At 57.2% G+C, this 22,466-nt stretch overlaps 1 protein-coding gene across 1 annotated transcript in view; it reads right to left on the bottom strand.

Annotated features, from left to right (window-relative positions):
- ttn.2 (titin, tandem duplicate 2) overlaps positions 1-22,466 on the bottom strand; it is a 158,917-nt gene that overhangs the window by 98,236 nt on the left and 38,215 nt on the right. The window contains exons 45-94 of the mRNA XM_077617694.1: positions 21,774-22,343; positions 21,408-21,689; positions 20,723-21,001; positions 20,347-20,628; positions 19,985-20,263; positions 19,553-19,840; positions 19,111-19,389; positions 18,705-18,986; positions 18,303-18,581; positions 17,872-18,150; positions 17,497-17,775; positions 17,130-17,417; positions 16,740-17,018; positions 16,201-16,482; positions 15,627-15,905; positions 15,268-15,546; positions 14,909-15,187; positions 14,520-14,807; positions 14,103-14,381; positions 11,164-11,445; positions 10,805-11,083; positions 10,446-10,727; positions 10,073-10,351; positions 9,613-9,900; positions 9,260-9,538; positions 8,827-9,108; positions 8,439-8,717; positions 8,034-8,321; positions 7,660-7,950; positions 7,174-7,464; positions 6,599-6,880; positions 6,405-6,506; positions 5,920-6,205; positions 5,665-5,848; positions 5,484-5,567; positions 4,807-5,074; positions 4,384-4,647; positions 3,861-4,070; positions 3,701-3,778; positions 3,575-3,601; positions 3,179-3,235; positions 2,789-2,833; positions 2,441-2,503; positions 2,299-2,367; positions 2,173-2,229; positions 2,044-2,091; positions 1,652-1,906; positions 1,081-1,536; positions 850-963; positions 238-333 (exon numbers count right to left, since the gene is read on the bottom strand). Coding sequence (XP_077473820.1) covers positions 238-333; positions 850-963; positions 1,081-1,536; positions 1,652-1,906; positions 2,044-2,091; positions 2,173-2,229; positions 2,299-2,367; positions 2,441-2,503; positions 2,789-2,833; positions 3,179-3,235; positions 3,575-3,601; positions 3,701-3,778; positions 3,861-4,070; positions 4,384-4,647; positions 4,807-5,074; positions 5,484-5,567; positions 5,665-5,848; positions 5,920-6,205; positions 6,405-6,506; positions 6,599-6,880; positions 7,174-7,464; positions 7,660-7,950; positions 8,034-8,321; positions 8,439-8,717; positions 8,827-9,108; positions 9,260-9,538; positions 9,613-9,900; positions 10,073-10,351; positions 10,446-10,727; positions 10,805-11,083; positions 11,164-11,445; positions 14,103-14,381; positions 14,520-14,807; positions 14,909-15,187; positions 15,268-15,546; positions 15,627-15,905; positions 16,201-16,482; positions 16,740-17,018; positions 17,130-17,417; positions 17,497-17,775; positions 17,872-18,150; positions 18,303-18,581; positions 18,705-18,986; positions 19,111-19,389; positions 19,553-19,840; positions 19,985-20,263; positions 20,347-20,628; positions 20,723-21,001; positions 21,408-21,689; positions 21,774-22,343 — 11,796 coding nt within the window. The remainder of the gene's footprint in view (positions 1-237; positions 334-849; positions 964-1,080; positions 1,537-1,651; positions 1,907-2,043; positions 2,092-2,172; positions 2,230-2,298; positions 2,368-2,440; positions 2,504-2,788; positions 2,834-3,178; positions 3,236-3,574; positions 3,602-3,700; positions 3,779-3,860; positions 4,071-4,383; positions 4,648-4,806; positions 5,075-5,483; positions 5,568-5,664; positions 5,849-5,919; positions 6,206-6,404; positions 6,507-6,598; positions 6,881-7,173; positions 7,465-7,659; positions 7,951-8,033; positions 8,322-8,438; positions 8,718-8,826; positions 9,109-9,259; positions 9,539-9,612; positions 9,901-10,072; positions 10,352-10,445; positions 10,728-10,804; positions 11,084-11,163; positions 11,446-14,102; positions 14,382-14,519; positions 14,808-14,908; positions 15,188-15,267; positions 15,547-15,626; positions 15,906-16,200; positions 16,483-16,739; positions 17,019-17,129; positions 17,418-17,496; positions 17,776-17,871; positions 18,151-18,302; positions 18,582-18,704; positions 18,987-19,110; positions 19,390-19,552; positions 19,841-19,984; positions 20,264-20,346; positions 20,629-20,722; positions 21,002-21,407; positions 21,690-21,773; positions 22,344-22,466) is intronic.

The raw sequence follows: 22,466 nt of genomic DNA, 5'->3' as shown, positions 1-22,466 counted from the left end.
GTCGCCGCTGGCCTCCCGGGCCCCTTTTGGCTTTTGCCCGTCTCCGATGGCAAGATCATGGTGCTTCGTAGCTTGAAGAGGGTTTAAGACAACAACATGCAGACCACATGAAGAGCAGAACAAGGCGCTGGCTGGCGCACACAAAGAAGATTTCACGCCACTAAAATGCAAGCTGTTCAGCACGGCACCGACGCCCCATGCGGCTAGCGAGTCAGGGGGAGCCAAACGTGAAGTTACCTGTCTTTGGTCCCGCCGGCTCTCGTTTGGGAGGGAGCGGAACGGGATCAACTTTCTTGGCCGCTTTGGCTTCTTCTATCTTCTTTGCCTCGGCAACTTAAAAGAATAGCGACGTAATTAGCTGGAAAAATGGCCAGCGAGGAACCGAGAACTACTTGGCACTGGGAACTGCCTGACACGGACACGTGAAGAAGAACGAATGGAGAAGAACGAATGAAGAACAAGGCACGTATTTGAAGAAGCAGGCCATGTATGATGAACGGCTGGTGAAGAAGCACACGTGACGAACAAGAAAGGCGAGGCGACGAGCCGCGGTTCAGGAACGCAACGTGAAAAACCACACACGATATGGAATGAATGATGCGTGATGAACCACAGGTGAAGGAGACATTGTGGAGAAAACAAAAAACACGACAAACATGACAAGATGATGAGGACAGAACACACGTCGTATGAAGATTCAAGAGAGGAAGATGAAGGAGCAAATGTGAAGAAAGAAATGGCATGAACTACAGCATGAAAACATCTCCCCATGTGAGAGACCATTTGACAAAACAAGCAAGAGGATGAAGAACAACGCAGCACAAAGAACCTCTCAAGAAGTTCTGATACCTTTGGCCACCACAGGTGTCTTCTGAGGTCTTTCTTCTTCTTTTTCTTTTTCTTCTTCTCTGCGGGGCGTCTGCAGTACCGCAGCAGGTTCCTTTTTGAACGGCTCATCCGACACTTTGAGACAAGATCTCGGTCAATAAGGACACGGAACGTACCAAAGAACAAAGACCTTCACCCCTTTGGGGCTCAAGAGTATCAAGGAGAGCCCAACGCTGGACCGCGTAAATATACCTCTGGCGGCTTCCTTGGCTTCTTGGCCCTTTGGTTGCTCTACTTGGGACACTCGGGGAACTTGCGTTTGGCCTTTTTTCAACACGGGCTCCGCTTTGGGTGCTTCGGCCTCGCGTCCCACCACGACCTCCGCTTTGGGGGCCACTGCTTTGGTGGCCACCGCTACGGGTGGTCCGGGTTCCACCGCAGGCTCCGCTTTGGGTGCTTGGGCCTCGCGCCCCGCCACGACCTCCGCTTTGGGGGCCACTGCTACGGGTGGTCCGGGTTCCACCGCAGGCTCCGCTTTGGGTTCTTTGGACCGCACCTCGGGCTTGGCTTCGGGTACCGCCACGGGTTCGGGTACGGCCGCAGGCTTCGCTTTGGGTACTCCCGCAGGCGGCGGTTGGGGTACCGCCACGGGTTGGGCTTTTGATACGTCAGGTACGGGCTCGATCTTAACAGGTTCTGGTTTTGGTTCTTAAAGTAAGACGTTGTACATTCAAAGATAGCTTTTCACTCCCAAAAACAAGCAACACACAGACAAAGACACGCACGAAGACAAAGAATGAGCCGAAAAGATGGCAACAAGTACCTTTGAGCGCCGCGGGCTCGGCTTTCCCCTCGGGTTTGAGTCCGGGTCGAGGCTCGGACTCGGGCCGGGCTTTCTCGGCCGGCTCGCGTTCGGGCTGGCCTCTCTCTACCGGCTTGAGTTCGGGCCACGCCTCGGGCTCGGCTTCGGACTCGCGCCTGGACACCGGTTTGAGTTTGGGCCGAGGCTCGGGCTCCGGCTGGGCTCCGGGCTGGCGTTTGGCCGGCGGCTTGAGTTTGGGCCGCGGCTCGGCTTCGTCTTCACGGGAGGCGACAAAGAAATTAGCGCCAAAAGGGATCGGAGAGGTAAATGTTAGAGACGGACGGACGGACGGCGGCGGCGAGGACCGACGCTAACAAGAGGTGAGCGCCGTGTCGGCAAACGGGAACAAGTACCTTTCTTTGGCTCTCGCGGAGACGGTTTCTTTGCGACTTCCTCCGGTTCTTTGGAAAAAGAAAGACTGGCCAGTGAGGACGGGCCGTCCGTGCTCTTTATCTTATCGCAGAGAACAAACTTCTTTATACCTGTGTCGGGGACGCCAACTTTCTTCTTTTTCTTCTCCTCCTCTTGCACTTTGCCCACTGCGACGTCAACGTGGCGGTCAGCGGACGGGCGGCTAACGCCCTCGGCGCTGAGCACCCACGGCTCACCTTTCGGGGTTGGCGCTTCTCCGCCGCGGCGTTTGGGCTCCACTTCCGCTTCCTCCTGGGCGTCGGCCACTTGAGAAGGAAAAACTGGTCTGGTTAGCATGGAAACAGAAGCGGCACGTGTGGACAAACGAGTCTTTGCTACCTCTGGAAATGACTTCCTCTCTCACTTCCACTTGCCGTCTTGCCACCGTCTCCTCGACGGTAACTGCGGGACACACGCACAACGACAACAAGGCCGCTGTTTTCAATTGGAAAGCCGGGAAGAAGGGCAGAGTACAAGAATGGAGAGAAGGACTACAAGATGAAGAAAAGACTAAATGGAGTGAGTTTGAGGACATTTGGTAGAAAAGTCCCTTCCCTTTCAGGCAAAGAGTTTGTAAGATTGCTACCGAATGCAAAGCATGTAGTAGTAGACATTAGTAGGTGACAACGGGTAACGAACGAAAGAGAATCTGAAGAGCAATGACGGCGAGGAACAAAGTCCAAATACCTGTGTGCTCAATTTCTTCCTCGTAATGGTAAAATTCAGCAGATTCTTCAAAAAATAAAGCAGAAGGAGGCATTTTAGCGGTCTCATCTCAGCGATGGCTTCACGTGTCAATTCATAATTCATTTGGTCATCGACCCAATAATTCCAAGATTGGCAGGCCAATCGGGTCGCGGAGTGGCAGGGCTTGAAGCCATTTTTTTCTCAGCCATAAATGAATGTGCCGGCTGACCTTTCAATCTATGTCTGAATTCTTCTGTTGCCGGTGCAAATGGATTGCGCCTAAAGTAACCATTTTAGCATCGCTTGTCCCTTTTTCAGGTTCACAATAATGAAAGATGCTACAAAAACAAAACCGGACTGGGCTCACGATGCCATAGTTCTAATGCTTGCCTTGAATGTCCACCGACGACGGCATTTCCGGCCTCTCCACGGAAGCGTCTTGCACATCTACGAGACAATTGGGTCAGGATTAGCGCCCACGGGTTTTTCCACTCCATCCAATTGAAGCCCCTTTCAGACATAAGATAGCGGAGCGGGATTTCCCCGGCGCCGGCGGACCCGTTTGAGCCAGGCGGATTTGGGGTCAACGTTGCCCGGCCACCGTCTTACGTCTGAAAGCGCTTTAACGGCCGTTCCCGTCTCTGAAAGCGAGCTCGAGGAACAGCGTGCGTCGAGCGCCGGCCTCGAGGATAACGGCGTGTTCATCGCCGAGACGCCGAAACGCAAAGCGCGTTGGCGGCTGACCGGGCTCGAGAAGAAGCGCGAGGTTCTAAAGACGGTACTTACCGGACGGAATGGTGGCTAATTGGATCTCTGGAAGAACAAAAAAAGAAGAAGATAGAAGACGGCGTTGAATAAGCGGCACGCCACTCCGGGCGTGGCCCAGGTCGTGCCCAGTTTGTGCCCAGGTACCTTTGCCGGACAAATAGAGCTCGGCGCTGCTCTTGGCTTCGCCCCGGGGCTCCAACCTCACGATCACAGAGTACACGCCTAAGCAAGAAGAAGTGGCCCGGTCGGTCGGTGGCGGTGGCAAAGCTTCCACCACACCCTTCCACCTGACCCCGCTACGCACCTTCATCCTCCACGCTGACGTTTTGGATGACCATGAAATGTCTCCGGCCCTCGCTGCGGAACTTGTACTTGGGGCTTTCCCTCAGCTCCCAAGTGTCCTTGTACCAGGACACCAGCGCGTTGTCGAAGGACACCTCGCACTCGAAGGTGGCCGCCTGGCGCTCGTTCACCTCCACGTTGTGGATGCGCTTGGTGAAGTGAATTTGCTCGGCTAGAATACACAAAAGGGGGCGTCGGCTGAGAGGAGGGCGGGCCCGGACCAAAAGGAGACCGGCGGACGGAAGCTTTTCGAGCCGGGGAAGACAAACGCACGAGGGGAACCGGATCACGACAAGAACCGGATCACGACAAGAACCTTCCTCCCACCACGCTGGCGACGCGTAAGAGGAGGAAGAGGAGGCGGAGGACAAAAGTGCAGCGCCACACGAGAGACAGACGCTTGAGGATTAGTGGCCACGGGGGGGGGCGGGCTCGGAAGAGGTTAGCAAAAGATTTGCGAGCAGGCTTTTTGCACTCGTACCAACCTTCGACCCAGAGGTCTGCCGAGGACTCCAGGTGCAGGTACCTACAAGCGTAGCGGCCTCGGTCTTCAGGCTTCAGCTCCTTTATGTGAAGCTTCTGAAGCTTATGTTTGACCTCGGACTTGAATCTGCCCCCTTCGGTGTCTATGCGCTGGCCATTCTTAAACCACTGCACCTCCACGTTGGGGACGGACAACTGACAAGTCAAAGTACACGACTGGCCTTCCTTACCGGAAGTCTCCCGAAGGTGCGTCTCCACCGCCGCTTCTACGAGAATCCAAAACAAACACGGGGGCTCGATTCCGGAAAGAGCTCGTCAAAGAATAAACGGGGGGGCCGTGGACCGTCACGCGTGGACCACGCCCGCCACGACGGAAGCTCGCCGACTCGGAACGGTACTCGATCTCCGCGTTGCGCCGTACTCACCCGTGACGGTGAGCTTGGCGCTGGAGATGTGCGGTCCGCACACCACTCGGTAGTTGCCCTGGTCCGCCAGTTGGCAGTTCTTAATCTTCAGGAGGTGGCGCTCTCCAGTCACACTGATGTGGTACTTGGCGCTGGTGTCCAGTTTTTGGGTGCCCTTGTACCAGGACAGCGTGATCTCTGGGTAGTTGATCTTCAACGTACACTCGAACGCGGCCTCCTCGTCGAGCACAACTGACTGGTCGCTAATGTCCTTCACCACGGTCACGGGCTAAAGGGCAGACGAGAGGTGAGGTCAAACTTCTGCTCAGTCTACGGACAGAGGTCAAGCTATGGACAGATGTCCTTCAGAACTGTCGTGGCAAAACGAGCTTTATTTTCCGCGGACCACGGACTACGGGATACAGAGGGGGCATCCCGCAGACTAAAGCGCTCGAGGCTATTTTTGATTGCAGCGTGGACCGAAACTATGGGCTAGAAGACGGGTACGAAGGCGGCGCGTCATTTTGTCGGCCTGCGACCTTCCAGCTCCGGAATGTCTGGAGTGAACGGCGCTCTCCGGTCCAGGGACTCCAGGCTAAAGGCCTCGGCTCACGTACGCTGCACTACGGTGGGCCTGCTCATCGAAGAATCTTTGGCACGGCGGACTAGACACGGCCGAGGGCATGCCTTGTACCGACCTCCGTACGCTCCATCCTCTTCTGCAGGTCGGCTACCAGCCTGGCCATGTCTTCGTCCGCTTCTCTGGGCCCGCGGTCCACTTCCTGTCGATCAATCGCAATCGGCGTTTACGAGCGGTCGACCGGCGGCGGCGGCGGCGGCGGCGGCGGCAGCAGCGATGGGCCTTTGAGAGCGACTTACCGGTCTTCCCGTTTCCTCCGCCTTTTCCTGCTTGAGCTGCTCGATGGCCTGGAGGAGGCCCCGGTAGTCGGTGATTCCGTACATGCGGGCGTACTTCTCGTACTCCTTGGGGTCTACGTTTCTCAGCAGCTCCACGATGTCGATATCCTTCTCCGCCTCCGGACTCTTCTGCTTGGAGGGCGTCCTGAGCACACAGAGGCCAGGGGTGAGGTCTCGGAGAACCTCAGGGGTGTGCGTGGGGCGGGGACCGCTTACTTTTTGAGCTTGGCTCTCAGGTCGCCTTCGAGCTGGGCGGCGGCTTTTTTCTCATCCACGTGGAGGTCGGAGGCGGACTCGATCTCGCCGTGCTTGTTGGAGGCCACGCAGCGGTACTGGCCCGAGTCCGACTTGGTCACCTCGCGGATCTCCAGTTTGGAGTCCCGGCCCTTGTGCTCGATGGAGATTCGGCCGCCCTGCGTCAGTTGCCTCCACTTGCCCTTCATCCACTTGACGCTGGGGATGGGTTCGCCGCCCACCTTGGCAATGAAGGTGGCCGTGCCCTCTGTGGAAGCAACGCCGGGCGCTTTGGTCAATGGTAGGAGTCATTGTGAGTGGCGGGGATGGCCAAAGTACTTTGGCACCCCCGCGCCACCCACGGCCAAAGTACTTTGGCTTTTCAATTCAATTGAACGGAAGGCTTTTATCATGCGGGGCGTTTAAAAGATTTGGCGGCAAAAGAGGACGGCGGGCGGGCGTCTCACTCTCGGTGACGTGGACGCTCTCGGGTTCCTCGACGAAGAAAAGCTGCTCCAGCTTCTTGGCGGAGGCGTCGGCGGCCGTGTCGCTCGGGGCGGCCTCTTTGGCTTTGGGCGCAAAAGAACGGACAAAAGAAGAAGTCAGACTCACCGCCTGAAAACCCAGCGGTCTTTTGTGGGAGACACCGATCCAGCTTTACCCTTGACGGTGACTTTGGCGCGGCACAGCTCGCTGCCGGCCTCGTTGGTGGCCTTGCAGATGTAGTCGCCCGCGTCGTGACGGCCGGTCGCCACGATTTCCAGGGAGGCCGTCCCGTCGGAGAAGCGGATGCCGGCGGACGCCGGCAGCTCCTTGCGGTCTTTCATCCACTGGATCTTGATTGGAGGCGAGCCGCGCACGTGGCAGGACAGACTCAGACGCTGGCCCTCGGGCACGGACGTGGCCTTCAGCGGGACGTCGAAGACCGGGGCGGACTTGGCTTCTGCGAGGGACCGGGTTCAATCGTTAGCTTTATCTGCCCGAAATGCGGAGGAATGGACAACGGTAGCTCGAACCGGGTGGTGGAAAATGCCCACGGAGCTTGTTGCCAGCTAGCGCGACACTACGGAAAGCAGGCAATGACTTTTGCGTGGGAAAACGACCTGATTTGAGGGCGCAATGAGTTTTCCCGATTGAACATGGCAATTTTGCCGGATTTTGCCGGACATTTCCTTTGGTAGCACACGTCATCTCGCTAGACGAGAGGTTAACGAAAAGAGCCGTTTGCCCACTGACCGTTGATCTGGAGAGAGATGTCGCAGTGGGCTTGGCCCGCCTCATTGGTGGCGCGGCAGCTGTATCGGCCGGCGTGGCGGCGCTGGCCGCTCTTGATGCAGAGCACGGCCACGTTGCTCTTGAAGCTGGAGTCGTAGTCGTCCGAGCCCGAGATGTCTTGGCCGTCCTTTAGCCAGAGGACGGACATGGGCTGGGACCCGGACACGCGGGCCTCCATCTTGATCAAGCGGCCCTCGGTGTCCTCCATTTGCTCCGATGGCTTCTTGGTGAATACGGGCGGGTTCTTGCGCTCTGGGGACGGACGGGACAATGACCGTGAGGGAGGCAGGCAGCGGACAAACGGGTGATGACCACCACAATAGTATATCCAAAAAGATAAGGGGACTGCCCGGGGTCCCAAGTAAAGAAAGACCGTCAAAGGAAGGGAATGAAACTAAAAGAGAATCAAAGCCCACGGGGGGGTTAACAAGGGCTAGCTCGGCAAACCTTTGACTGAGACGTCGCAAGAGCAGGAGTCCTCGCCGACATCGTTGACGGCGCGACACGAGTATCTTCCCGCGTCGTCTTTGTCGGCCTTGGCCACGCAGAGCCGGGCCACGTTGCCGTCCGTCTGGATCCTGTAGTTCCCGCCGCTGCGGATGTCCTTGTGGTCCTTGGACCAGGTCACCTTGACGGGAGTCGAGCCGCCGAAGCGACACTCCAGCTCCACGCTGTCGCCCACCGTCGCCGCCTGTGTCGCTGACAATTTTTTCTCAAAGACCGGCGGGTAGCGGGGCTCTGCGGAGAGGCGGAGAAGGGGAGGTTATGTTTTGGCCGCACTTCTTCCGGTCCCGCCCGGCCCCGCTTCTCCCGGCACAAACCTTGCAAGGTGAGCTTGGCCCTGCAGGAGGCGCTGCCCACGCCGTTGGTGGCCACGCAGGCGTACTCCCCGGCGTGCCTGGGCTCGCTGACATTTATTGTGAGCGAGGCCGTGTTGTCGCGGTAGAGGGAGGAGACGTCGTCTCCGTCGCGCACGGGCTCGCCGTCCTTCAGCCAGCCGACGTCCATGGGGGACGAGCCGGCCACGCGGCACTCCAAGCACACCGTGGAGCCCAACGTCTGCTGGAGGCTCACCAACTTTTTGGGGAAGCTCGGGGGAGTCTTGGCCTCTGGAGAAAGAGTCGGGAGTTACGCTCACGAAAACAGCAGGGCGGGAACCGGTCGGGACGGCGCGGGAACCGGACACGGCGGCGCGGGGACCGGTTACGGTTTCTGGGTTGACTGACCTTGAACGTTGAGAAGACACGTGGAGGCGGCCGTTCCGATCCGGTTCTCCGCCTTGCACGTGTACTCGCCCGCGTCGGCCTGGGTGGCCTTGCCGAGTTTGAGGCAGGCCACGCCCTGGCCGTATTCCAGTTTACAAGTGGCGCTCGAGCGCACCTTGCCGTCGCCCTTGAACCAGGTGACTTGGATCTCGGGGGTGCCGGCCACGTGGCACTTGAGGCAGACGGCGTCCCCGGACGTCACTTCCATGGCCTCCAGGGGCTCCGTGAAGTAAGGCGGCTCTGCGGGGGAAAAAAAATCAAAGTCGCTTGTACCCGTTTCACCGACACCCGCTTTATCCGTTGACGGCGCGGCGCCAAAGGACCTGGGTCCTCGGGCTCGGGTACTCACCGAGAATGCTAACCGCGGCCCGGCATTCGTCCCGGCCGGCATCGTTGGCCACGCGGCAGGCGTACTCGCCGGCGGCGTCCTTGTCGTCGGTGCTCAAGCACTCCAGGATGCAGGCGCTCTCCGTCGTGCTCAGATTGTACTTGTAGGACGCCGACAGCGGGCGCTCGTCCTTGAACCAGGCCACCGAGATCTCGGGAGTCCCGGCGTAGGAGCACTCCAGCCTCAGAGGTTTGCCTTTCTCCACCGACACGTCCTTCAGTTTCTTCACAAACACGGCAGGTTCTAGAAGGGCCAAGCGGATCCCGGTTAAACTTGTGGTCAAAAATCTGGGATCCGAGATGCTCCTCTCGCCCAACCACGCCCCCAAAGTACCGCCCTGAGCCCCGGCCCTTGCGCCGGCGGGCGGCTCCAAAAAATGTGGCAGATCTCTAACCTTTGAGCAGCAGGTTGACGGCGCAGCTCTCCTTGCCCACGTCGTTGAGGACTTGGCAGGTGTATTCTCCGGCGTGACTTCTGTCCACCCGGTAGAGCCGGAGGACGACTCGGTTGTCCTTCAGGGAGAAGTCGCAGTCCCGGCCGGCCTCCAGCTCCTTGGCTCCCCTGAACCACTTGAGCCTGAGGGGTTCGCTGCCCTTCACCACGGCCGAGAAGGCCACGTCGGATCCCGGCGTGGCCTCGGCCGGCTGCGGCGCCACCGCGAAGGACGGCGGCTCTGCGGGCAAAGAGCGACCGGTCGGTCGAGTCCCCTCCCCGCCGCTCGCCGATGGGAGGAGCATTTTGACTTACCTTTGACGTCTAAGGTGGCGCTCGTCTCGCTGGATCCCGCCTGGTTGACCGCCTTACACCGGTAGCGTCCCGAATCGGACAGCTTGAGGTTGGGCACCTTGAGGGTGCAGTTGTTGTCCGTGAAGGAGATGTGGTAGGCGGGCCCGCTGTGGAGTTCTTCGTCGTCGCGATACCAGGAAATGGTCAAAGGGGGCGAGCCGGACACCTTGCACTCCATCTCGCCGCCTTTGCCCTCCACCGCCTGGCAGTCTTTTAGTTTCCTCGTGAAGGAAGGTGGGATGATTTTATCTGTGGGGACGGGCACAGCAGGTGTGTTACACAGTCTGCGTATTACTGGGAAGAGCTGGCTCTTTTAGACCCGGAACAAGCCATTCTACCAGCCTCACTGGGTTCATCCCATTGATGCACTTTGAGAAGGCCAGTTCACAAGTCAAAGAGAGCCACAGAAAGAAAGACCAACCTAACACTTTGAGATGGATCTTGCTCTGGTCCCTCCCGACCGGGTTGGTGACCTGAAAGGTGTACTCCCCAGAGTCCCCGGTCGCCGCCGACAGCACGTTGAGGCTGGAGATCATCCGGGAGAAGGAGATTTTGTACTTCTCGCCGGAAGTCAGCTCCGTGCCGTCCTTGAACCACTTGGGAAGCAACTCTGGGGTACCGCACACTTTGACTTCCAAGGCGGCGACGTCGCCGGCCGTCACGCTCACGGTGTCGGGCGTATCTACCACCTTGGCGGGTTCTGGAAGCCACACGCGGAGGGGGCGGGTGCTTTAAACGGCGCCCGCCTAACGCAGGGAGACGTTTACCGGGTCGTGGGTCGGCCGGCCACCCACCCGTGACGGTCAAGTTAGCGAAACATTCCGTCATCCCGGCGTCGTTGCGCAGCTGGCAGGTGTAACGGCCCGCCGCCGCCGCGTCGGCCGCAAAGACCTTGAGAGACACCCGCCGCTTCTCCGAGGTGATCTTTCGGTTGTCGCCGTCCCTCAGAATGTGGTCCTTGTCCAGGACCCAGGACACGGAGATGGGCTCCGAGCCCTTGATGGCGGCCGCCAGGGTCACTTCCTGTCCCAGGACCGCCGTGGCGTTGGACAGTTCCTCCACGAAGGACGGAGGCTCTGAGGAAGAGTGACAAAGCGGTCACTCGGGGGAAGGGATCTCAGCGGCCTTTGACCTCCGCCGCCAGCCCGCTGACCTCTGAGCTTGACCGACACCTGGCAGGTGTCGTCGCCCACGGGGTTGGCGGCCTTGCACGCGTAGCCGCCGGCGTCGGCGCCTTCCAGGCCGACGATGTGCAGCGTGGCCGAGCCGCCCTCGCTCAAAATCTTGTACTTTCTGCTCTCCATCAGAGGTTTGCCCTCCTTGGACCAGGTGGTCTGCAAGGGGGCGCTGCCTTTCATCTCGCAGTAGAGACTTACATCCTTCCCTTCCAGTCCCTCGACCGCTTCGGGCACTTTAGTAAACACGGGCGGGTCTACGAGAACGGAAGCGCACGGTGACGCGAGCGCCGGACACCGACGTCCGGCACCGACGGAAAGTGGACGAAGAGCCGACCTTTGACCGTCAGGGCGGTGCTGCAGCTGACGCTGCCGGCGTCGCCGTAGGCCTCGCAGGTGTAAACGCCTTCGTCGTCAAAGCCGGAAGCGCGCAGCTCCAGGGCGGCCAGCGGACCCTCAAACGACGTGCTGCAGTTGGCGCCGTCCGCCAGCTTGGTGTCCATCTTGTACCAGTTTACGTTGAGGGGTCCGGTGCCGGTGATCCTGCACTCCAGGCGAAGCGCCTCGCCCCGCTTCACACACTTGCTAGCGGGGAGCTTCAGCGTGAACTCGGGAGGTTCTGTCAAAGATTAAATGGGGAGCATTAGCCGGGAATATCTGCGCTTGTTCAGGTCACGAAAAGTCAAGGGTGTCAAACTCGGTCGGGTTGGTTCGCGGGCCGCAATGACATCGACCACATTTCACGTGGGCCGGACCATTTTAGATATAATATTTCGATTTTTTTTTTTTTTAATTGGATTATAAGAACTGGATCAAAAGCCCTAAATATTCCATTTTTTTATACATATAAAACTGTTTATTTGAACAACGAATCATCATTTGTTTTTCATTTCAAATGGAAACAATTTATTTTCAAATTATATTCAATATTAAAGTGGAAAACTGAAAATATTTTTATATATTTATTTTTAGATTTTCCAAAATGCTTTTTCACCAATTTCAATTATTGATTTAAAAAGGGGAAAATCAGGAAATATAATATACATCTATAATCTTCATTTGAATTTGATCCTAAAACAGAAAGTTGGCACTCATGATTTACTTACTCGGGCCGCACAAAATGATGCGGAGGGCCAGATTTGGCCCCCGGGCCACCACTTTGACACCTGTGTCTTAGGGGATGCTAAATTTTCCTTCATATGTGCAATGCTTCAATTTCTTTGAGGCACTCACTCACTCATCAATGGTCAAAAGTTTGCACTCTGATGGCCCACGTTTGAAATAGGTTAAAAAAAAGACGTTTTGAACTGGCTTTGACAGTTTATACCAAGCACACACGTAGCTGGCAAAGTTGCATGCTTTTGGCTCGAGCCATCCAGCACCGACCGACCGAGCTGACTGACAAACTTGAAGGAGAGGGAGGGGGTTGGGCTGTGTGAAGCACCTGACGCCAATCCACTGATTGCACTTGCAGGACACTAGTATTGTGCAAAGCTTTCCTCTTTAGAAGTTGAAACCAAAGCACTCACTATGGGCCGCACAGGCATAGGTGACAAAATTGAATCAATGGGGGTTGGGCCGCTGTGGGTGAGGAGGAGGGGGGAGCTTTTGGCTCGAGCCATCCAGCAGTGACCGACCGACCAAGCTGACTAACAAACTTGAACCAGCGGGGGTTGTGCTGTAAGAAGCACCTGACTCCAATCCACTGATTGCACTTGCAGCACACTAGTATTGTGGAAAGTTTCCTCTTTGGAGGTTGAAACCAAAGCACTCACGTTTGGCCCCTTTATTTAACATTTTGCCCAGCCCTGTTAAATAAATGCCTAGTCTTATGGGATGCTACGTCTTCCTTCATAAGTCCAATGCTTCAATTTCTTTGAGGCACTCACTCACTCATCAATGGACAAAAGTTTGCACTTTGATGGCCCATGTTTGAAATAGGTCAAAAAAAAGTCTTGAACTGGCTGCTTTTTGTTTTCCAAGTCATCCACCACAGACATGGGTGACAAGATTGAACCAACAGGGGTTGGGTCGCTGTGGGTGGGGAGGGGGTGGGGAGCTTTTTGCTCAAGCTATCCGGCACCAACTGAGCTGACTGACAAACTTGAAGGAGAGGGAGGGGGTTGGGCTGTGTGAAGCACCTGACTCCAATCCACTGATTGCACTTGCAGGACACTAGTATTGCAGAAAGCAGAAACCTCTTTCGAGGTTGAAACCAAAGCACTCACTTTTGGCCTCTTTATTTAAAATTTTGCCCAGCCCTGTTAAATAAATGCCTAGTCTTATGGGTTGCTATGTCTTCCTTCATATGTCCAATGCTTCAATTTCTTTGAGGCACTCACTCACTCTTCAATGGTCAAAAGTTTGCACTTTGATGCCCCATGTTTGAAATAGGTTAAAAAAAAGTCTTGAACTGGCTGCTTTGTGTTTTCCGAGCCATTCAGCAGCGACCGACCGAGCTGACTGACAAACTTGAAGGAGGAGCGGGGGTTGTGCTGCGAGAACCACCTGACGCTAATCCACTGATTGCACTTGCAGGACACTAGTATTGCAGAAAGCAGAAGCCTCTTTAGAAGTTGAAATCAAAGCACTCACGTTTGGCCTTTTTTTAAAGTTTGCCCAGCCCTGTTAAATAAATGACTTCTGTATTTTCACAACTATAAGGCCCACTTAAAAGTCTTAAATTTTCTCCAAAATAGATATATTTAGATTTTTTTTAAATTAATGGATTAAAAGAACTGGATTAAAAGCCCTGAATATTCAGTTTTAATAGATCTAAAACAATGTTTATTTTAGCTTTTTTATATATTTTTTGATTTTACAAAATGATTTTTGAACTAAAAACACAGAAAAATGACAATTATTGATTTTAAAGGGGGGAAATCAGTACATCTATACTCTTCATTTGAATTTGATCCTAAAACAGAAAGTCGGCACTCATCATTGACTTTCCTGGGCTACACAAAAGGATGCGGCGGGCCAGACTTGGCCCCTGGGCCGCCACTTTGACACACACATATGAGCTAAGGGGATGGATTCTTCCTGCTGGTTCAACAAGAGCGAATCTTGGGGAAAAAAGAAAACTAGCTTGTGTCTCGCTAGCACCCAAGTGGATTTCTTTAAGAATGTTAAAATAAGAGAAAAGAAAGACTCAAATGACTCCGAGGTCTAATCTAACTAAAAGGTTTGGACTTTTGCGTCTAGCCAAAGCAAGAGAAAGTGCCTAAGTCGGTGAAAAGCGACGGACAGAAGATAGGCACGAGGCGACGGTCCGACCTTTGACCGTCAAGTCGGCGCTGGAGCGGGCGGAACCGGCATCGTTGCTGACTTGGCAGGTGTAGACGCCGCTCTGGCCGACGGCCACGGAAGAGAGCTCCAGCAGGCAAGAGTGGGCGTCCAGCGCCATGAGACAAGCCGGGCCCGTCATCAGCTCCGCGTCGTCCTTGAACCACTTGACGCTGAAGGGCGGAGTCCCCTTGAACGTGCCTTTGAAACGCACCGGGGCGTTGGGTACGGTCGCCTGGGACTCGGGCGTGCTGACGAAGCAGGGAGGTTCTACACAAAGCGAGACGGGATAGGTTACCGGGGCACATTTCTAGCCCAAGGGGTTAAGGGATAGAGTTAGGGTTAGGGAAAGGGTCAGGGATAAGGACAGGGATAGGGACAGGGACGCTCCAGAAGACGCTCGCCGACCTTTGACCGCCAGCGTTCCCGAGCATTGGCAGCTGCCTGCCGCGTTGCTCAGTTTGCAGGAGTAGGAACCGGCATCCGAAAGCTCCAAGTGCTCAATCTCCACGCATACGCTGTTGTCCTGCTGAATCAGCTTGTGTTTAACGCCACTGGAGATCTTGGTGCCGTCTTTCCGCCATTCCACCAAGATGGGAACGGAACCGGATATTTTGCAAACAATCTGGACGAAGGAACCCAGAATCTCTCGCATCTCGGACAGCGGTTTAAGGAAGCTCGGCGGGACCACTTGTTCTGTCGGCGGCGAAGCAAAGACGGACGGAGTGAGCGCCCGCCAGCCAGCCAACCGGGGTTTGGCCAGGTGGACCTCCGTAGCCCGCCATCTCCCAACCGACCTGACACCACCACTTTGACGGTGCAGCTGCAGGTGCTGATGTGGTTGGACACCTCAAAGACGTAGTCTCCTTCGTGCTCTCTCTGAGCAGACTGGATCTTCAGACTACCCACGTTGTCGTCGAACGTGATCTTGTGCTGCCCGATGGACTGCAGCTCCTTCCCCCCTTTCAGCCAGCGCACTTTGAGCTCCGGCGAGCCCGTCACCGCGCAGTCCAGACTGAGCGGGTCTCCGGCCGTCACCTTCACCGACTCGGGTTTCTCCGAGATCCGGGGAGGTTCTACGGGCCGGTAAAGTGGCGAGGTTACGCCCGCTCGGCGTCGGATCCGGATCAGACGGATCTGAAAGAGAGTGGATTACCTTGGACCGCCAGGGTGGCCACGCACTTATCCTGGCCGGCCTCGTTGACGGCCTGGCAAGCGTAAGAGCCGGCGTGATCCGCTTGGCACGCGGCGATGCTCAGCCTGGCCACGTTGTTCTCAAAGGTTCTCTGGATCTTGGGATCTTCCAAAATCCAGGTCCCGTCTTTTTGCCATTGCACGGAAATGGTCGGAGAGCCGTCCACCGCGCACTCAAAGACCGCCCCCTTGCCCACCACGCAAGTGGCGTTCTCCATTCTTTTTCTAAACGTCGGCGGTTCTATTGTGGGAAATCCAGGCGTCAATTCGGCCGCCGGCCAAACGATAACCCGGGAACACTTCCGATGGAAAGGGACCGACCTTTGAGGCTCAGCGTGGTCTTGCAAGTGCAGCTTCCCACCTCGTTGGCCACGGTGCACTGGTATTCGCCGACATCCCCCGCGTCGCATCGGTTGACCTCGAGGACCGCCGTGTCATTGAGCAGGGACAGGCCGTGTTTGGCGCTGGCTTTCAGCTCCTTCCCGTCTTGGTGCCAAGTGATTTGGAAGGGAGCCGTGCCGGCCACTTGGCAGCTCAGGCGGGCGCCGGATCCCGTCACCACGCTAGCCGGAGTCAGCTCTCGCGAGAACGTGGGCGGATCTAATATCAGGAAATCGCGCCGTCATCCTCTCATCTAATTTGTTCCAGTTTTACAGTAAACAGAAGTTGTGAAATTGTTGCCCTTTCAAGTGCGTAGCTGGTTAAAAACTTCCTTCACTTCAGAAATTAGAAGCTAAAATGAGTAGAATCTCATTTTAGCTCCTAATTTCCAAGAGTATGCCAAGAGTTGTACGGTTAGCAAAGGACAAAGGACTGAGTTTGGGAGAGCGGATGTGGCCTTGGACAGCCCCCGCGCTAGCCCCCGCGCTAGCCCGTCCGCGGCGGCTCGACCGACCTTTGACTTTGAGTTCCATGCTGCAGCTCTCGCTTCCCGCTTCGTTGCGAGCTTCGCAGAAGTACGTGCCGCCGTCCGTGACCTGGGCACCCAGGAGTTCCAGAGTGGCCACGTTGTCCACGAATGCCATCTTGTGGCGGCCGTCGGCACCGATCTCGGAACCCTCCCTGAACCAGTAGACGTCTATCTCGGGCGTGCCGCTCACTTGGCACTCGAACGTTTGACCCTGGCCCGGTCGGATCACGGACAAAGGCGCCGGCGTCCGCGTGAACTTTGGCGCTTCTGCGGGGGCGAGACACCACACGCGGTCGGGTCAAAGACGGCGAAATCAAAGACGGAAGTCTGGCTTTGAGTGCAAATCTCAAGCGTTAAGAATCTGACCCTTTCGGGCACAGCGGTGACTCTTCAATCTTTTCTCAAGTTAGCGTCACCTGAACTCAGCACTGTGGTTTGTGTCAGTTTTTAATCATTTGAAAGACCCCAAGAGGTGCAAACGCACGGATGGAAGGGGAAGTAAGGAAGCAGCAATGCCAAGTCACCTTTGACGAAGAGCGTGGCCTGGCAGGACACGGCGCCGACGTCGTTTTGGACCTCGCAGACGTAGTCGCCCGAGTCGGAGCTTTTGACAAAGAAGAGCTCCAGAGAAGTGGAGGCGTTATCCTTCATCACCGAGCACTCTGAGCTTGACACCATCTCTTTCTGGTTCTTGAACCATTTGATGGTCAGCGGCGGGGTGCCGGAGACCAGAGCGCCAAAGTTAACCTTGGAGCCGGGCAGAACTCTTAGAGATTCCGGAGGTTGTATGATGCAGGGAGGTTCTGGAAGGGATAAGAAGGGAGGCTGGTGAGTGAGTGAGTGAGTGAGTGAGTGAGTGAATGAGCTAGCCACGCTTCTTCAAAAGCAAAGCCACGCACGCAACGCAGGCCAACCTTTGACCAACAAGGTGGCAGCGCATTGAGCGCTTCCCGCCTGGTTGTCGGCGATGCACGTGTAGCTTCCGCTGTCTTTGCCGTCCAGGTCGGAGATTTCCAGGAAGGCCACGTTCTCAAAGAAGGTGCACTTGTGCCTGCCGCCGCTCTCTATCTGCTTTCCGTCCTTGTACCAGTGCACGGCGAGCGGCAGCGAGCCCGACGCCACGCAATCCAGGTGCGCGAAGGAACCTTTGATCCCCTCGCTCGGCTTCAGCTTGCGGGTGAACGTGGGCGCCACCATTTGATCTGATGTGGAGGAAGAACCAAAGAGGTTAGTCTGAGAACGCGACCGAGCCCGAAGCGCCCGCGAATGCCTGGCGCTGACCTAAAACGGTGAGCGTGGCCTGGCAAGAACCGCGACCGGCCTCGTTGGAAACCTCAAAGGTGTACTGGCCCTCGTCGCTTCTGTCGCTTCGATGAATTTTGAGCACCGAGCTGGAGTCTCCGCTTTGTACTTTGTACCTCTGGCCGGAAAGCAGCTCCTTTCCGGCCTTTAGCCAGCGCACCGTGAGTGGCCGGGTGCCCGAGAAGCCAGCCTCCAAGGTGGCCAGGTCTCCCTGAGTCACACTGATAGACTTGGCCTCCTCGGTGACCTTGGCAGGTTCTGAGAGGCCCAGGGCAAAGGTCAGGAAAGGTTCACCCCGCGCAAGCCGACGCCGATCGGCCAACGGAAGCGCGGCGGGTCGTCGGGACCACGAACCTTTGACGGTCAGCACGGCGGAGCAGGTCTGACTCCCCGCCTGGTTGTGGGCCTGGCAAGAGTACTTGCCGCCGTGCTTGCTCTCGAGCTCGGCGATCAGCAGGCGGGCCGTCCCGTCCTCGTACGTGATCTGAATGTTTTCGCCCGCCTTGAGCTCGTGGTTGTCTTTGAGCCAGGTGACGCTCAAGGGCTGGGAGCCCTTCAGGGTGCAGTGCAGGTACGCTTGGGCGCCTACCAAGGCGCTGGTGCTCTCCAGCTTTTGCACAAACGACGGCGGTTCTACGGCACAATGAATCACCACGTGTTGTTAGATCGCAGTCGGTTTCTCTGGCCGCCCGCGGAGGAAGTTCAAAGGCGAAAACGATAGAAAAATATGTCTGCGTGCAGGACATCTCTAGGTCCTGAACGCCAAGAGCATCTTCTGGCCCCACCTTTCAGAGTGACTTGACATTGACAAGTGACCTTGCCCACTTGGTTCTCCACCGTACATTGGTACGAGCCCACGTCTTCCGGCTCCAAAGCCAGCACCTGAAGGGCCACCAGGTCCTCCTTGGCCGTTATCCTGTGTCTCTTGTCGTTCCTCACCGGCTTTGCGTTTTTGTAAAACAACACGGTGAACGGGGCCGAACCGGAGACCTGGGCCTCCAGCGTTATCTCCGAACCCTTCACCGCGTCTTTGGATTCCAAGAAACGGGCAAACGCCGGGGGTTCTGGGGGAGGGAACGGGACCACGGTAAAGCGAACGGCAGAAACTACATGGCTCGCCGGAAGCGGTGGTGTCGGCCAAAGCCGGTCCAAAACCACGGGGGGGTTCTGCTCCAAGAGGAACCAACCTTTGACTGTGAGCGTGCTGCTGCAAGAGTCACTGCCGGCCTCGCTGGCGGCGACGCACGTGTAATCGCCGCTGTCGTCGACGGCGCACTTGGCCATTGCCAGGCAGGCCGTCGAGTCCACCGCGGACATTGCGTATTTAGCACCGTGAGCGAGCTCCGCGCCGTCCTTCAGCCACCTGAAAGCAATGACGGGGCTGCCCGTGGCTCTGCAGCGCAGTTCCACGGGCTCGCCGCTGACCGCCAACTTGGCGGCTTCGGGCTTCATCACAAAGAGCGGCGGTTCTGCAAGAAGAGGTTGACGGCGGTTCCCGCCCGGGTGAGCGTCAAAGAGTAAGCGTCAAAGAGTAAGCGTCAAAGAGTAAGCGTCAATGAGTTAGCGTTGGTTCGCGCGGTCGAAGACGGCCACCTTTAACAAAGAGCGCCGCCGTGCAGTCCACCTTCCCGGCGTCGTTGGCCACCTGGCACGTGTATTTGGCCGAGTCTCCCGGCTTGACGGAGGCCAGTTCCAGGGTGCTGGCGGAGGCTTCTTTTTTGATGAAGCAAGAAGCTCCGGCGACCACCTCCTTGTCCTCTCTGAACCACTTGACAGAGAGCGGAGGAGTTCCCGTGAAGGCGGCCTTAAGGCAAACGCCGGTTCCGGGGTTGACGTCCTGGTCGTCGGGTTTGGCCGTGAACGCCGGCGGTTCTGAAGGCGGCCCGGGGAAAACAAAGGCATGCTTTACGGGTGCCGCCAAAGACGACGACGACGACGGTAAGCTAGCTGAAGAAACATTTGCTTTCCATGTCGTTGCAGGTGCACATTTCTCAAATGGCAATAAAAGCAAAAGCAGAAAGGCAAGAGCGAGCACCTTTGACATAAAGCGTGCCGCTGGTTTCCTTCACGCCGGCCGAGTTACTGGCTCTGCATTTGTAAACTCCCGAGTCGGCCTTCTCCAGTCGGCCGACGGTCAGCGTGGCGGAGCTCTCCTTGTACTCGGAGCGGAACTTGGCTCCGGACTCAATTTCCCGCTCGTCTTTGAACCAGACCACCACGATGGGTTGGGATCCAGACACCTTACACTCCAGGGAGACGTCGGCGCCGACGTTGCCGTCCACCCTTTTCAGCGACTTGGTGAAGTTGGGCGGCATGGTACGGTCTGCGTATCGGGGACAAGGTATCGGCCGTTAGTAGCTGGTCGGGAGCTGGGGCTGGCTCCGGCACCCCCGCCACCCTCGTCAAGACGAGCGGAAAGAGTTGGAGCCCGTCAAAGCAAAAACAGAGAGGTTGCGACAAAGCCGACCTAGGACCGTCACGGAGCAGGTGCACTGGTCCTTTCCCACTTTGTTGGAGACTTCCATCTTGTACACCGAGGTGTCTGCCTTTTCCGCTTTGAGAATCTTCAAGGAGACCACGTGGTCCTTCCGGCTCATCTTGTATTTGCGGCCCCCGATCATCTCCTTGTCGTCTCGGAACCATCTGACTTTGAGCTCCGGGCTGCCGGAGACGGCGCACTCCAGCGTGGCCGAATCGCCCGCCGTCACGCTGATGGACTCAGCCGGTTCTACGATCCTGGCGGGTTCTGCGAGGAGACGGGCACACGAGAAGAGGCGTTGGCGGCGCCGAGCTCCTCCGGTCGGGAAGCCGGGCGGGGCGTCATCTGACCGTGAACCGTCAGAGCGGCTTCGCACTTCTGCTGGCCCGCTTGGTTCTCGGCGTGGCACAGGTACTTCCCGGCGTGGCTGGCGGCCACGGCCGCTATCGACAAGCTGGCCACATTGTTCTCAAAGGTCACGGTGACGTTGGGGTCGTCGTCTCTCACAATTTGGCCATCTTTCATCCATTTGACCGTGACGGGCGCGGAACCCTTGACGCTCCCTTGGAGCGTCAACGGCTTGCCCAACACCGCCGTCACACTTTCCACCCTCTTTGTGAAGCTTGCCGGCTCTACAACAAAGGATCAGAGCCATCCGGTCGGTCCTAAGAAGGCGGGCGGCGCAAGAGCCCGGTCGGCCCTTCAAGGTGTTAGCGCCATACCGACCTTTAAGCCTGGCAAAGCCTTTGGTGGTGACTTTGCCCACGGCGTTGGAAACCAGGCACTGATATTCTCCCACGTCGCCACCCTCAAAGGGTTGGATCTCCAGCCTCAACGTGGGCTCTTGGGAGATGATCTTATATTTGTCATCGCCACGGATGGCCTTCTTGTTTTTGGACCAAGTGATCTCAAAGGGTGCGCTTCCCGCCACTTCGCACTCGAGCTGAGCGCTGGCGCCCTTGACCGCTTCCACCGTCTGCAGTTCTTTCTTGATGGAGGGCGGCTCTGCGATCAAACGTCAAGAGCGTGCGTGAGTCGGGCCGTCCGCCGCTATACGCCGCTTGGTGGTCCGTGGCGCCAAAGCCCGGTCGGGAATTTAAGCCTTGGCAAGAGACTCAGCCTAAGGGTTGACCTCAACGCGTGGCACCGGACGGAGACGTCACCCCACCGAGCCGGGGTCACTCCCGCCCCAGTGCCGTTGATGACGCTAGGCGTCCAATCGGATTGAGGAGTGAACACGTTGTCACCCTCCCGGGTCAAGATGGATTGGGCGCCTAGCGCCCTCGAGGTCAATATTTCCCAATTGGAAAAGATAAGCATGAGGCGCCCGGCCGGGTCCGGACCAAAGCCACTTGGACGCCTCTCCACGGCGGCTCACGGTCTGACCGTAAAATGGCTTTCCGACACCAACCTTTAACGGCCACCAGGGCGCCGCAGCTCTCGCTGCCGGCGTCGTTGGACACCTCGCAGGTGTAACGGCCGCCGTCGGCCACGACGAGGTCGGCGATCTCCAGCGTGGCCGTGCCGTTGGCAAAAGACATTTTGTGTTTCTCTCCGGAGCTCAGCTCTCGCTCGTTCCAGAACCAGAGAATGCGGAGCTCCGGGGAACCTTTGACGGCGCAATGCAAGCGAGCGGCTATCCCTCGCTTCCACGTGATACTGGGATCCATTTTCTTGGCGAAGCTGGGAGGCTCTGAAAGGATGGGCGACTTTCAAAGCATTCGCTAAAAGAAGCCACGCAAGAGGTTAGCGCCCGGCGGGCCGGACGGGGTCTTACCTTGAACCGCGACCAAAGCCCGGCAGGAGGAGGCCCCGGCCTGGTTGGAGGCCGTGCACACGTACGTGCCGGAGTCCTTCACTTTGGACTTTGCGATCTCCAAAACCGCCACTTTGTCCTCAAAGGACTGCCTGCACTCCAGGCTGTGATGGACCTTTTTACCGTCCCGGGTCCAGGTCACCGTCACGTCGGTGTCCTCGTCCACCCGGCACTCCAGCCTGAGCGTCCGGTCGACGGCCACCGAGGCCGGCTCAAAGCTCTCCAGGAAGTGGGGCTTGTCCACCACTCGGAGCTCCGTGCTAAGAGTGGCGGCGCCCACGGCGTTGGACGCCTTGCACAAGTACACGCCCCGATCGGCGGGCTCCAGCTCGGAGATGTCCAGGGAGTACTTGTTCTTTTGGCACTTGGTGGCGCATCGGCTCGAGGGCCAGATGACGATGCCGTCTTTGTGCCACAGCACCTCTAGGGGCGCCGTGCCGGTGAGCGAGCACTGCAACGTGGCCGTTTTCCCCACGTAGCAAGTCATGGGATCCGGCTCGGGTTTTGAGACAAAGAACGGGGGGTACATTTCTACGGAGAGCGGGCACAACGCATTTCAGGAAAGGTTGAAGCGGGATCGCGACGGCGAGCGGCTAGATCGACGCCCTCGAGATACGGTCGGGGTTTTGGAGCCCGGATCACTCGGATCGGCAA

The sequence above is a fragment of the Stigmatopora argus genome, chromosome 13 (assembly GCF_051989625.1).
Source record: "Stigmatopora argus isolate UIUO_Sarg chromosome 13, RoL_Sarg_1.0, whole genome shotgun sequence".
Classification (NCBI taxonomy): Eukaryota; Metazoa; Chordata; class Actinopteri; order Syngnathiformes; family Syngnathidae; genus Stigmatopora; species Stigmatopora argus.
The sequence above is the reverse complement of the archived record's forward strand: the minus strand, read 5'-3'. Positions and strand labels throughout refer to the sequence as shown.